This window comes from Crocodylus porosus, unplaced genomic scaffold (genome assembly GCF_001723895.1).
Source record: "Crocodylus porosus isolate Cpor-Errol unplaced genomic scaffold, CroPor_comp1, whole genome shotgun sequence".
Classification (NCBI taxonomy): Eukaryota; Metazoa; Chordata; order Crocodylia; family Crocodylidae; genus Crocodylus; species Crocodylus porosus.
The window spans coordinates 45,688,547-45,703,302 of record NW_017728951.1 but is presented as its reverse complement, the minus strand read 5'-3'; the positions used below and the strand labels follow the sequence as shown (position 1 = coordinate 45,703,302).

At 39.7% G+C, this 14,756-nt stretch overlaps 1 protein-coding gene across 1 annotated transcript in view; it reads left to right on the top strand.

Moving 5' to 3' along the window:
- DLG5 (discs large MAGUK scaffold protein 5) overlaps window positions 1–14,756 on the top strand; it is a 193,797-nt gene that overhangs the window by 165,196 nt on the left and 13,845 nt on the right. Inside the window, exons 21-27 of the mRNA XM_019555846.1 lie at window positions 3,319–3,487; window positions 7,679–7,841; window positions 8,913–9,046; window positions 10,417–10,581; window positions 11,442–11,625; window positions 12,792–12,940; window positions 13,357–13,527. Coding sequence (XP_019411391.1) covers window positions 3,319–3,487; window positions 7,679–7,841; window positions 8,913–9,046; window positions 10,417–10,581; window positions 11,442–11,625; window positions 12,792–12,940; window positions 13,357–13,527 — 1,135 coding nt within the window. The remainder of the gene's footprint in view (window positions 1–3,318; window positions 3,488–7,678; window positions 7,842–8,912; window positions 9,047–10,416; window positions 10,582–11,441; window positions 11,626–12,791; window positions 12,941–13,356; window positions 13,528–14,756) is intronic.

The window sequence follows — 14,756 nt, the reverse complement described above, 5'->3', positions numbered from 1 at the left end:
TCAGGTGGAGGTCCTGTACACAGGATAGGAACCTGTGTGAATGGTGGGAATTTGCTGTCTGCGTCTCCCAGCAGATGTCAGGGTAGTTTAGGTCCCCCATAACTACCGCTTCCCTAGTCTTAATGGTCTCCGAGAGCTGCCTCAGGAGTTCCAAACCTAGTTCTTGCCCTTGTTGTGGGGGTCTGTAGCAGACCCTTACCACTAAATCCTTTTCCCCTTGACCTCCATGTATCCTAACCCACAATGCTTCTACTTTGTCCTCTTCCAATTCCATTTTGATAAGGGTTGATGTCTAATGCTCCTTGACATACAGCGCAACCCCTCCCCCTTTCCTCCCCACTCTATCCTTCCTGTACAGCTTATGGCCCTCAGTGTGTACCGCCCAGTCATGGGTAGAATCCCACCAGGTTTCTGTTAACCCCACTAAGTTGTAAGTGTTTTCTGCAAGCAGGAGTGCCAGTTCATCCTGCTTGTTCCCCATGCTCCTAGCATTAGTGTATAGGCACTTGAGCCCTGTGACTGGTGCCTTTGTTGTCCCCCAGCTCTGATGCCCAATGGGGCCCTTATTGCTTACCTGCTTATTGTTTACCTGTGTTGTACTGCTAGACATCCCATGGATTGCAGGTTCTTGATGTTCTCCTTCTTCTGCCTCCCTGTCTGAGCTAGTTTAAAGCCCGACGTAGGAGATCAGCCAACCTGTTGGGAAAAAAGACTTTTACCTTTCTCTGAGAGGTGAAATCCATCATGCCCCAGGAAGTCCCATGCCAGGAAGTGTGGGTCACGGTTCAGGAAGCCAAATCCTGCACTATGACACTAACTCCTGAGCCGCAGGTTGACCTCTCTGATGCAGGCGCTCTCTGTGATGCCTATTGCAACCTCTGACCGGGAGGATGGAAGAGAAGCCCACCTGCACCCCTGCCTCCTTAAGCCTGGCCCCCAGAACCCTGTAGTCACCCATGACACGGTCAGGACTACTCCTGGCCGCATCATTGGTTCCCACATGGATGAGGACCATAATATAGTAGTTCGAGGCTGCTCATTACTGCTGCCCCTTCCTTCTGGGCAATCCTTAACTTACATAGCCCTTATGACCTCATTTACCTGGTCCAATGGAGGCCAGCACCTGTTGGCTGTCAGCCAGCCAATTTGAAATGCATCACTGGTTGCTGGGCAGTCTGTACACCACCAGAGTGCCCAAGCCCCTCACCCAGATATGTAATGCCAGTCACGCAGGCAAAGGGAGCAGGTTTTCCCCCTTCCTCAGGAATGTAGCCAGCTCAGGTTACCTAAAGAGATAGTGTAAGGTGTTGTATCCTCTGCTGGGTCCATCCTAACTGAATTGTCACAGAGTAGAGGTTTGGAGAGAAACAGAAGTGGTCTTCTGCCACAGAAGCAAGGGGAAAAGCCTGTTGGCAAGGAGAAGATGGCCAGAAAACACAGGCAGAAAGCTGGGAGATAGCTGGGAAATCAAGGAGGAGGGTCAGGAGGTCAATAAGACAAAAAACAGCTCAGGGTTTCAAAATAACAGGTTTATTAAACAGACAACACACTGCACAGCCCCACAAAGTTATTGGTTCCTACATGCACCCCCCCCCCCCATACACACACACAATGGTAGGAGGAGAGAAAAAGGCTTGGTGGAGGGATTGAAGTCAAAGTATGTAGGGACAGAGTCCAGGTCCTTTGCTTGGGGAAGGAAGGTGGGTGATAGTTACTTATCCTGGGCTGTGAGTTGATCCTTGATGGTCAGCTGGTGTCTTCTCCAGCAAGGTGTTGTCCAGAGGGGGTTGCCGGCAGGGCCTCTGGGTGGATAGGTGCTGGTCCAGATGGAGAGGGCATCCCATTGGGTCTGTCTTCACTATCCCTTTTTATAGGGGCAAACCTTCTATGACCCTAGTGGCAGAGGCATGCCCAGGCAAGGGTCAGCCCTGGTGTACTGAGCATGTGCACTCCAGGCAAGGATGTGCAGTTCTAGGTATCTGTGTTGCAATAGTGGGTTGGCTGATTTCTGTAGGGTCTTTGTCTTTCAAATGCCAGGTCCATGGTTAAGGCAATGGTTCGGTCACTGAGTTGATTATTCAGTAGAGGCCTGCTACCATTGTATCTCAAGCACCTTCACTCATCCCCATTCATTCAGGAACCAATTTACATGACTGGTTAGACATGAGTCATGGGTTACACCTAAGCAGAGGATACAAAATAGAGGCTTGACATTCAAAATGGAAACTTGACATTACTTATGCTAACTTACACATGTAGGCCTAAATCATATAGTATCAATTTTAAAAAAAATCCAGTAAAAATCAGTAAAACAGTATAGACATAATAATTATACAACATAACACAGTGGATCAAAGAAGGAGAGAGAAGAAAAAACTTGCTACAAAAATGCTGAAGCTTATCCTATGTCTTAAGTTACTCATGCTTATCTATAGAGAATAGAGAGAGAGAAAAAGTCAGAAACAGTTGGGGAAGTGAAGGAATACATTTCAAAATTAAAAAAAAAACTCAGGTTTTGCTACAGTACTATGTTCCTATACCCCAAGTGATGAAAACAGTTCCTATAAATGGCTTTCGGTTACCATTATGTAAATTTTTACTTCCTTTAATAATCTCTGATAATGTAAATCATTGAATGTTCCTGCCAGTGAACTTGTTGAGTGAAAAATTCATGGGGAGAGCAAACAGAAAAGTAGTGGAAACACAGAGTAAGGTTGTGTAAAATTGCAGCTGAATTTTTGACCCAGTTTGACCTGAAGAAGAATGCCTTGCATTGAAAGCTTGTCTAACTCTATCCTGACTGTGCAGTGCGATAAAAGATATCGCCCTAAGAAATACTTGCCTCTGGCAAAATAGGTAATTTGTATAGACTTTGGTTTTTCCTTTCACTTTCAAATGTTTTGTAGGACTTTCTTTGCCCAGAAATAAGGAGAATGTGTTTTGTGATCTAAAAGAACATTCCTTTAGACCATACCCAGTATTGAGATCTTTATTTCACCGTCTCCTATATTTTCTTGATTTTGTATTATGGCTGGACTTTACACTGTTCCTGTGCATTACGTATGTATTTAAGGGAGCTTTCATGTGGCCTGTGTTCAGTGTCTCAGCTTTAAACCAATGTTCTCACTGTTAAGAGAGCTTTAAACCAATGTTCTCACTGTTAAGAGACCTAGCATATATCCTCATGTTTTGAAGTATGCTCAATAATGCTTTATAGACATTATATACTGAGTTTATACTGTATGTGACTATTAATATCTCATCATGGATCTCTCAGTCATACAGTGCCATATACAATCCTCTCCTTATTTTGTACAGGTTCCTTGTCACATTCTGAATGTAGCAGTCCCAGCCTTATAACTCCTCCACAGTCACCTCTTAACCTTGAGACATCTTCCTTTGCCAGCAGTCAGTCACAGAACTCCCTTTCCACACTACCAAGGATTTCTATTAGCCCAGTATCAATTGGAGAACGTAGAAAAGATAGGTAAGGAGATTGTTGTTCTTTTATACAAATGCATCAGAAATAATCTTGTTAGCTTATTAAACTGAAGGAATATAAGAGAATTCAAATGTAAGTTTGTTAGAGTGAAGGTGGTTATGCAAAATGGGGCATGTAGATACTGGGGTATATTTGGGTCCTGTTGTTCATTTTTTATATTTGAATGATTTGTGTAAGGTTCTCTCTTTTTGGAACTTAGAATGCAGTATTAAATCTCAAAGAAATCCTGAGGAGAATGCATGTGATAGGGAATTTTCTCTTAGATTAATGGCCACATCAAACAGGTGTGCAGCTTCTCAATCTGAGTGCTGCTCTTCTATGTAGATGTCTTCAGATGTCTGCCTCTGGTGAGAGCTGCTCACTAGAAATCAAAGAAAAATAGATCTAGACATATTTGGTGATTAATGCAAATCTTTAACATTTCTGACTTACCATCTTAAACCTCCCATGATTTGGCAGAATTCAGTCCAGGCTGATCTTTTCCAAAGTACGTAAATTTAAGAGCATGGCCAAAATTCTGTAAATGTGCTTAATTTCACAACTGAGGGACTGAGGCCAATGTGTGACATGATGCTTTGTTTATGTCTGTTTTAAGTCCCAATCTTATACTTTTTGATGCATATTTCTAAAATATGCTTCTTGAGCTAATTAACCCAGGACTTCTAATTTTTCTTTTATCATAACCTGTCAGCCATACATTTGTGAAACAAAATTTTTGTGTACTCAAAATAACAAACAGCAAACACAGACTTTAAGGACCAGATTCTCATGTATACTGAAAGCACGTTTATACTTTCATGGCAGAATAATAAAGAAACATTCATGTGCAAGTAGATTACCTTCTCTCACAAATGCTTCAAAACCCCTTTAATACTGCCTGAATTGTGTAAAGATGCTCTGCTATAAGGCTTGGCCTAATAAAGTAAATGATACTATAACAAAGACATTCTGCAGCATGATACTAGCGTAATAATTATTATTCAAATCATAGGGAAATGTATCCAGTTTTATCAGTGGGTAACTAGAGGTTTTATCAACAGTATTAAACATGTATTTTGAGCAGCACAGTGCTATTTTGCAAAGGATTGTATGAGTTGGTATGTTTACTATACCACCATGACTTGTGCAGTTAGTATAAAAGTAAAAAGATTTTCTCCTGTAAATGGAATCTGAAAGTCAAGCTCCTTTGTTTTATCCCCTTTGCATGTGGCCCGTGGTGTAAACTTTCAGTGGGACAGATGATTGAAAACTATGTAACCCCCCATTGTATGCGAGTGGTTACATGTGTGGAAACATTTGGAACATACGAAATAGTTCTGTTGATGATGCGTAAGGGAAGAGTAAAATTTAGCTCACTTCTAGTCATCTTACTTTCACAGGGCTTCTGTGAAATAAAGCAGTATGAACACACACACACACACACACACACTCTTCAGATTTGTCAAGTAAGAAGGCACTGTTTTTAACTTTTTGGAGCATGATCATAATTCACCAAAACACTTATTGTTTAACAACCTGATCTAAAATAAATAGGAACAAAAACTTGTCCTTTAAATTATTTTCTAAACAAAGGCTTCCTTTTGTGTATGTTATTGAGATTCTAAAGGCATACTTTGTCCCCACAATTTTAATTCATTCGCCTTTTTCCAGTGAGAATAACATAAGCAAAATATTCAGCAACTTTTTTCTGAAGAAAAATATTTTCACTTTTTTAGAAGTAGACAAAAATGATCAATTAACTTTCTTGTCACCACTCCTTAGGGACTGAAGCAGACAATGTGACTATTATAGCAGAAAGTGTTACATTCTCTTTTAGTAATATTGCTAATTAAGCTAGATAGCTTTTAAAACATTATTGTTCAATTATTATTATAGATGCTTTGCCAGCCATGCATTATTAGCTAATTTCCTTGTGAGAATCCCAAGATAGGCTCATGTCTTATCAACTTGAAAATTGTACACAGTAGTATTCTTGCTCAGGTGTGACTTCTTTTTCTCCCTCAAGAAAATGAGTTTTAATGTATATTAAAACTTTTTTTTGCATGGTTTGCATGTGTTTTCATCAGCATTTCTTCCAATCCCACAGTAGAATAATTTAAAAATCTGTGTGGGTGAATGGTTTGGGAACAAATTACGGTGCAGTAAACAAAGCTGCCAACAATATAACGCAAGCATTAATGAGAGTCCAACTTGGTCAGTCTTGCTTAGTCATGGATAGTATAATCATATTGTAATCTTTTCTGTACAAGACTTTCCTTTTTATTCATTGCATTAACTGCCCAATACAAGTGGAATTTTTTTGCTGACAGTTTTCAGGTTTCTGTGACTTAGCACAATTAATTTAATATAGCAGTAAGAACTTCGGCTTTGGGTTTAACATAGTGTGTACTCGTAATAATACACATTTAGCACTTAAACAGGGCTTTATAGTTTCAAAGAGAGCTGATTTAAGTTTTATTGTTATTCTATCCTACAACATCCATTAATAAGTAGTATTATCATTTTATATAGGAATTCAGATTGAGGTTCTGACATACCCAACACTAAGGGGGTTCATTCTAATCCTAATGCTGACACAAGATTTCCTAGCTCCCAGAGTTAAACCAGAAATCTCTTATATGCTACACTGATATGTCCCTTTTGAGAGAACAGTCTTGGAAATAGAAGTTAATACAAGCAGGAGGTAGATAAAATGGAAAATACATCACAGAAAAGAAAAATGAAAAGCAGATTTGAAAGAAATTTTATTTAGGATTTTTGGTGATCTTGAAAAAGTGACTGCAACCATACTTTTTTAGAATAATGAATTAAAAAATCCTCCTTGTTCCTCCCCAACCTGCTCTTTCCAGAAGTATCTCAGCCACTGTTTCACTTGTGTATCTGACATCAGCTGCACTAATCTTAAATCCAGTTAACTTTTCTGACTAAATTTAAAAGAGTGTTTTTGTAGTAGCTAAAATTTCCAGAAATGCTTATGTCATTTGGTCTTATTTGAAAATTGTTCACAAGGATTCAATAGCACTGTGTTTGAGCACTCCTTAGAAGATTTATGTTTCTGTTCACATGCTCTATGAAGAGCCAGGCCTCTTAGTACAGAAGGTTCAGCCACCTTGAAGGATTTGAAATTGGGCAGCATATTATAAGTCCCAGGCCTTGGCTTGTGATGTCTGCCTTTGGAAACCAAGAACAGAAAATCATGCCTTCTGGTGGGAAACTCTTGGAAAGGTTTATCTCCTTTATCTGACGTGTCATAATGCTCCAGTGATCAGTAAGCTAATTGAGAAGCAGATGAGATAAAAGTACTGTAAATGGCAGAAATGATGGGGAATAACTGCACCAGAATTCTTCAGAAATATATGTAGCTATTCTCTTGTTGTATTTTACTGCCATGTGTCTTTCTAAGTGTTCTTTTTCTTCTCAAATCTTCTGCATCTTTCAGATATCTGTTCCGTAATAGGTCTTTTCTGAGAATCCCTGTGGCTCCTAGGCCTAGGTTCTCATCCCTAAGGAGTTTGAGGTTGGCCTGATATAAGGTTGTCCTTCTCAAGCAGTATTGCGCACCTTGTGCTATTTTACATGTTTGGATAATTTCCCTGAAGGAGAATTTGCATGGTAATTGTAATGCTACCATGCAAACTGCTGTCTTAATGGCTTGAGTTTGCAACTGCTTAATTTTCATTACTAATTTGCGTTTTCTTGCATACAAATTTAAAATTTGATATTTTTGCATCGTCCTTTCTTGGTTCACCTCTTATTGTTTATTTTACAATGTTTATTTTCACAAGAGACAGACTCCCAGCATTTATAAACTGTAAGGCACCTTTCAGGAGTATGGTTTGTAAATTGCATATTATATACAGTAGTTTATTTACTTCTATATAATATGGATGCGGAGGTTTCTTTCCTACTTACATCACCACATTAGTATTTATAATTCATGTTTACCATAACATTTTTTCAGTGGTCATGTATGTGATATACATATAGTTACACCACTGTACATTGCATGTTTTTTAAGGAATGCATATGCAGCAGTTTTTATAGTATTTTCAGTAGCTGTTCATATCTGCCTTAATGTTCCACTTCAGCTAGATATAAAGGTAGTGCATGTAACTTAAATGTTATGGTTCAAATTCCACTTTTCCCAAATCAGTTTTTAACCATTTCCTTTTATAGGCCATACATGGAAGAACCACGCCATGTTAAAGTGCAGAAAGGTTCTGAACCATTAGGGATTTCCATTGTGAGTGGAGAAAATGGTGGGATATTCGTCTCTAAAGTAACTGGAGGGAGCATTGCCCATCAAGCTGGCCTCGAATATGGTGATCAGTTACTGGAGGTAATTGTTTACTTCCTATTTCCATGATTTATTAAATGAATACAGTTGTCCCCAAGCTCATATATTCATATGTGCTCAGGCACAGGCTCACTCTCAGGTTCTCTCTCTTCCCCTTTCCCCTCCCCTTCCCCTCCACTCTCTCCCTCTCCCTCTCCAATACTAGAATACTGATTCTGAACCATGTATGAAATAATTTTGTCAAGTTTTGTAACAATAATTGTTTTACCAGTCATTACCCTCCTAAGGATGTGACTGCAGCTCACTCTGAGATATCCTACATAGCTTTAGACTAGCTTGCTCAGTTGCAACAGCAGTATTGAGAAAAGTGAGCTGCATATTTGACAACCTGTATATTCAGGTGTTTAACCTGCACAGGCTCTATGGTGCCATACTTACATTGTTATACATACGTGAGTGAACTAATTTAAAGCTAACTTGGGTACCTCTGTGTGAGCCTGTAGGCACAGCTTGGACTGCACTGTTACCCCTATCCTATGTTTGTGCTGTAGGAAAGTGCATCACTCTTTTAATATGGGGATGGCACAAGTCTACTGTAGCAATGTTTATTAAAGATCTAGATGTATTTAAGGCAAACCATAGATCCAAACAACTATATAAGCCTTACTTAGAAATTCAGAGTTGGATCCAAGGTTTATGTCCTTAACCCATCTGTACTTAATCACTGGTATCAAGCTGTACTAAGCCCTAACAAAGATATATAAAAATAAATAAACCAGATGTAGAAGCTGTTTAGAAAACTTTCCAGAGGAGAAGAATACTGTTTCATCCAACCAGAATAAGCATTTTGTTTGTGGCCAAATGTCACATTTTAAAATTGTATTGATTCCTTCAAAGGAGTAATTAAATAATAACGAAAGCAAAATCAATCCATTCCATAGCAGTAGTTTCTCCCTCCCCATCTCCAGCAAACATCTTATAGTCCTCCTACAGCTCAGGAGAATTTAAAAAAAACACTGAACAAACTGAGATTCCGAAAGTTTTATAATGAATTTGCCGGTTGTCATTTGAACATTTGACATCTAATGTTTTATATTTTGGGTTTTTTATTAGTTTAATGGAATAAATCTGAGAAATGCTACAGAGCAGCAGGCTCGATTGATCATTGGACAGCAATGCGACACCATTACTATTCTGGCTCAGTACAACCCACATATGTATCAGCTTGGCAATCACTCACGATCTAGGTAAGATTAGCTAGACCTTGAAAAAACTATTATCTGGTTGTTGTCATATATCAAGGTGTTAGATATGTTCTTTGTTGTGACTGTGCTAATGAAAGATGTGTTTATAAGCAATGCGATTACAAAAAAAATGCAACATAGGTATCATTCATTTTACAAACAAAGAATTTGGGCATATGTCATCTTTTTTCTTTGTTTAGATATAATATTTCAGAAATATAAAACCAACATCAAATGTTTTTTTTCCCTACTGTTGTTGTTATAATACATCAATTTGCTGTTGGGAGCTCACAAAGAGAGCTAGTATTGTTGATAATTTATTTGTCAAAATTACAATGAAATATTTGTTTCCAAAGCCTATCAACTTTGTATCCAGATATTTGGGAATCTTCTGATACCTATGACTTTGCAATGTCTTGAACTTAAATAAACAGGGCATGTGAAATATGAAAAGATGTTCAAAATAAAGGGCTGCACAAAGTTGTCCTTTGTAAAAATCTACTCATCTTTAAAAACAGGCTGTTAGCTCATTCACAAAAGGAGGGGAATTAAAGCCTGTCTTCTATAGGGGTCATTTTCAAAGGTGATCTGTGATGTTCTTGAGAGAGAAAGGAAGTTACTGAAATCACTAATATTCAAGCAGCCATAGGCATTGCTGACCTTTCATGCCATTGTAGTTTTCTGCTTATAAAAGGGACCAGTATAAGCTGAGAGCATGCATGTAGTGAGCCCTGATTTTCTGGTTTTCTAAAGGAAAGCAGAAATTAATTTGTAACTATATTAGTTTAAAACATTACTAGTTTTTTAAATGCATTTTTCAGGTCATTTTTAATGGACTTCCATAGTTGTTCCCATACATATTGAAATGTTCACATGCCGATGTTTACATTCAGCTCTGTTTGAATTTTCATTTATGAAAACTGCACGTGCAAATGTTGGGTTTACCACGTGTAGCTAGTGCTTTCCAAGAGACTGCAGCTGAATTTTAAAGAAGTTAAATGAAAATATCATCTGACGTGGTTCAGGTTCTTAGGCAGCTCTTGGACTTATTTTAGCATTTCAATTCACTTTTAAATATTGGATGTCAGAAGATTCCAAAAAAGTATTTGAAAAATGATCCCACTTCACTTAAACTAGGGTTCTGTTTTGAGATATGTGATCATATGTAAAACTAAGCTGTGTCTTCCATTCAGAATTTTATAAGGCTTATACTTCTGTTCTGTTTTCAGATTTTCCGTCTGTTACTAACTTGACTTCAGCTCAGATTTTGCCCAAAAATTTAATATTTCTTCATATCTGAAGTGAAAGGTTTGTTATTGGTTGGACTGTTCAACGTTTTTACCAGCACTTTTTGATTCTTTCCTTCATTATAGTTCTCGACTGGAACCAGTGAGCAATCATTCCACACCACAAGGCAGTGGAGCTGCAACCCCTGACAATCATTCCATAATTGATACTGTGAGTGAACAGGATGAAGGAACAATGACGCCTCCATCCAAGCAAACCACACCAACTACTAGTCCCCGGAATTCCATGAGGTAAAGGCTGAACATTTCTCTCTGACATGTGAGGGAAGGAAGAAAGGTACAAAAGAAAAAAAGATGTTTGAGAGTGGACACATGATGGAAGTTTATAAAATAGTAAATGGTACAAAGAAAGTAAACAGGGAATGATTATTTAGTGTCTCAGTGCTAGAACCAGGGGGCATAAAATGAAACTATTAGGTGATAGCTTTAAAACTAACACAGGGAAGTTCTTTCTCACAAAATTTGCAACTAACTTGAGGAACCCATTGCCATAAGCTGTTGTGGAGGCCAGTAGCTTAAGCCAGTTCAGAAGAGCATTAGACCTATTCTGGGAGGCAACCTCCATCATAGATAATGAGCATGGTAGATGGATCGAGTGTAGTTCTTGACTTAGGAATTTCTAAACCTCTGAATGCTGGAAACCGCAATGGGAAAGGAGTAAGTGTGGAAAATTCTGAACATACCCTGTTCCTCCCCTTCCTCTGCCAGTATGCAGGACAAGAAACCAAGCTAGACACAGTATCTGATCCAGTGAATGCAATTTCTTATGTTGTTAACTAGATTCCAGAAATCAACTGGCCTTTTTAAAGTAACAGTTGAAGGATGCATTTGTCCCATGATAAAACTACTTCCTCATTTCTTACAGACACATTTCAAAATACATTCAAATAAAAATATAAAACAAAATTAGCTGTGTTAGAAATAATACAGGATGCTTGAAGGTAAACCTTAACAATGGTTTTACCTATACAGTATAATAAATTAATATACTTCTTTTTGTTCAGGTGACTAGTTGCACATGCATGTTAACCAAGAACAGTGAATAAACTTTTACTTTAAGAAGAACTTGTCTTGTTTCTTGGTATCAAAAGGGTCCCTATGGATGCAAACAAAAGGACCCCTGAACCTAGGATCGTAGTCATTAAAAAATCCCAAGTTGATCTTGGAATCCAAATATGTGGTGGAAACCTACATGGAATATTTGTGTCGGATGTAGATGATGACAGCCCAGCAAAAGGACCTGATGGACTAGTTCTGGGAGACGTAATTCTTGAGGTATGTGATACAGGTGCAAAATATAGAAGATGTATGTTGCTTTTCATATTTCAGCTTTTTTAGAACAGGACATAGTGCACGAGGGTAACTAAAGATACTTCTAGATTCCACATAGCAGAAAGGGTCCCTTTCTGGCAGCCTTGCCAAACCAGGAGCAGTTGCCTGTAAACTTCATTCGTGTAACCTCCACCTTTTAGACCTCTATCATGAAGCACTCCATTCTGAACATCATGTTAGGGCTTGCTTACACATGGGAAACTTGTTACAAGTTGTTGCTGAGACCTGTTGATTGCCACCAGTGTCTATAATAGTAGAGACCCTAGGGTATATGAACTGTTGCTGGCACTAGATAAACTTTACATCATCTAATTCTAGTGTTGGGATAATAACATCGTGTTTTGTGAGCTGCCCAGATTTAGTAGTCTGTAATGGATGAGTACTTAGAGTTGCTTCTCCTTTACCCTCAGTATGCCAGCATGCTGGTGGAGGCATTGTCTTTGTTGTTAAACTGCTGCTAATTTATCTGCATAAATAGCCTAAATGAGGGTTGTCAATGTGTGTGGGGGGGTGTACTTGGGAAGGCCCTAAGGGATATGTGTGGGTGGTCAGGGATGGAGTGCTGCCACCCACCACCCTGCACTGCTGCCTCGTGGAGCGAGGGCAGCGGTGACCCTCTGTGGGTCGCACAGGTGCTGCCTGGCTGGTCAGATGTGATGGGGAGGGGAGGGAAGCTTGTATACAGCAGCAACTGCCGCTGCCATCCACTACCCCATGCTACTGCTGCTTTGCATCTGGCTATGCACCAACCCCTCCTTCCCCCCCCCAAATGCAGCTGCTGGGGGTACACTTATTAAAAAAGGTTGAAAACCCATGGCCTAAATTATAGATTATTATTATTTTCTCAGACTGCCGTGAAGATAGTGTTCTTTTTTTTCCTTTTCTCACATGTCTGTTGCATTTTCTTTAGGGATTTCAATTTTAATCCTACCCCCTCACCACTGGCTGTCTTAATCTGGTTCCTACACTAATGTGTCTAATGTCATGGCAAGATTTCCTTTGACACAGATAGCTAGCTACAACCTCACATTATTCAGGCTTTGCTAATCCAAGAGCCTATTGAGATGTAACATCAGGTTTAAGGATTTTGTGGGGGTTATGTTTTACAGTATGGATCTGTTGATATGCGAAATAAAACAGCTGAGGAAGCCTACCTTGAAATGCTGAAGCCAGGAGAAAATATCAGAATAAAGACTCAGTTCAGAATAGAAGAATACAACAAGATAAAAGAGTTACCTGGAGATGGGTTCTATATCAGGTATTCAGATGTCCTTTAAATAGCCCAATTCCTAACCCTTTTGTCAACAGCAGTTGCGTGTGGTGGCAAACCACTGAAAGGCAATTGAGACCACAAAATTCACCATTAAAATACCTTGCACATACGGCAGAGAGAAGCAACTGGTTCGTCTCTCTTATTTTTGCTGAGAAGTCAAAGAAAGAAACTCTAACTTAGCTCATCGTTGGTCTTTTTCTGAATTGGACAAGTAGTATACAAGTACAACTGCAATGCATACCACATGTATAACTGCATACATCATTGTAAGCATATGACCATTCAGGATATTTGGCAGTAACCCAAATGTGTATTAATTTATTTTTCTAAATAAGTATACCACACTTCATCTCACATGGTATAGTTTCAATTAAAGAGTCTGTATATATGTCTCTCTGCAGAGCACTTTATGATCGACTGACAGAGGTAGAGCAGGATTTAAGCTTTAAGAAGGATGACATTTTGTATGTTGATGACACTCTGCCACAGGGCAACTTTGGCTGCTGGATGGCCTGGCAGCTAGATGAGAATGCGCAAAAGCTGGAAAGAGGACAGATCCCCAGCAAATACATGTAAGTGACCTCAGTGAGTAACTGTTTACCATTGTTTAACATGTCTAACTGATGGGATTATAAAAAAAAAAAAGAACTGGGTTTGAATCTTCAAAGTTGTATCACTTTTGCAAGGTATTAGTTTCCTAGAAAGGTTATTTTAGGGGTGGCATGTTTTAATAAGACTTAAATAAACCACTTGGTCAAGTCATTTTTAGTGCTGCCAGGAGTAACCTCCTAAAAATGTGAAGTGTACATGGCACCAAGTTATGATTTGAGCAGTAACCAAAATTATTTTCCGTAAAAAGACTCATTAGTGAACAGGGCTAATCCTTTTTTCTTAATAATCTTCTTTGACCAGGGTATATATTTAGGACTATGTACCCCCACAATCAACTGATGCCAGTAAAAGATTTGCACTGAGATCAGAGGCAGAGTACCATGTATGCAGTAACTACATTTTTAGTTGTTATTTAAAGTCATATTTAAGATTACTTAGCAGACGAGTATTCTTTGCTCTCTTATTGTTGCTGCTATTTCTGCCCTTCCTTTTTTCCCTTCCCCATTTGCAGGCTTCCCATATTCCTCCTATGTTAAGTACAGACATTCAAAAAGCTTGAGCCTGAATTGATTCAGTCTTTGCAGGATAGTTTAACCTGCATAAATTGAACCAATTTGCAAGTGAACAGACATTCTGTTTTGATTCCGGAAATGCAGACACAGATGTAGTGGCTCAGGCTAGAAGCCAGGGGTGCTAGAGCAAGCCCTGGGCTGCGGGGAAGCTGTACTGAGGGAGGGGCATGGCCACGCCCCAGCGGGCCTGAGTATGATTGGGGTGGGGTTTAAACCCCCACCCTGGTCTGCAGGTTCCCCAGCCAGAGTGTGCTTGGAGGGGGAAGGGGGAAGAAACTGCTGCCAGACATTACTCACCCCCACCCTACTGCTTGAGCAGTGCAGTGCAGGGCGTGGCCAGCCCTGGTAGCAGCAAGAAGTGAACAGAGACAGAGGGGAGTTTAATTCCCCTCTCTGTCCCCTGTCCAAGTGACAGGGACCTGCCTGGCTAGGATGGAGTAGCCTGTGTTGTAGCACCCCGCTCCCAACTGCTGCAGAGGCAAGGGCGTGGCCAGGTGCTGGCCTGGCATGGCTGCCTGATGCAAAGGGGGTAGGGAGCTGTGCCCCAGGTGCAGTCTGTCTGCAAACCACAACCACACCTGTGTTAGGTGGTGAGACCTGACCTCTGCCCCCAGGCC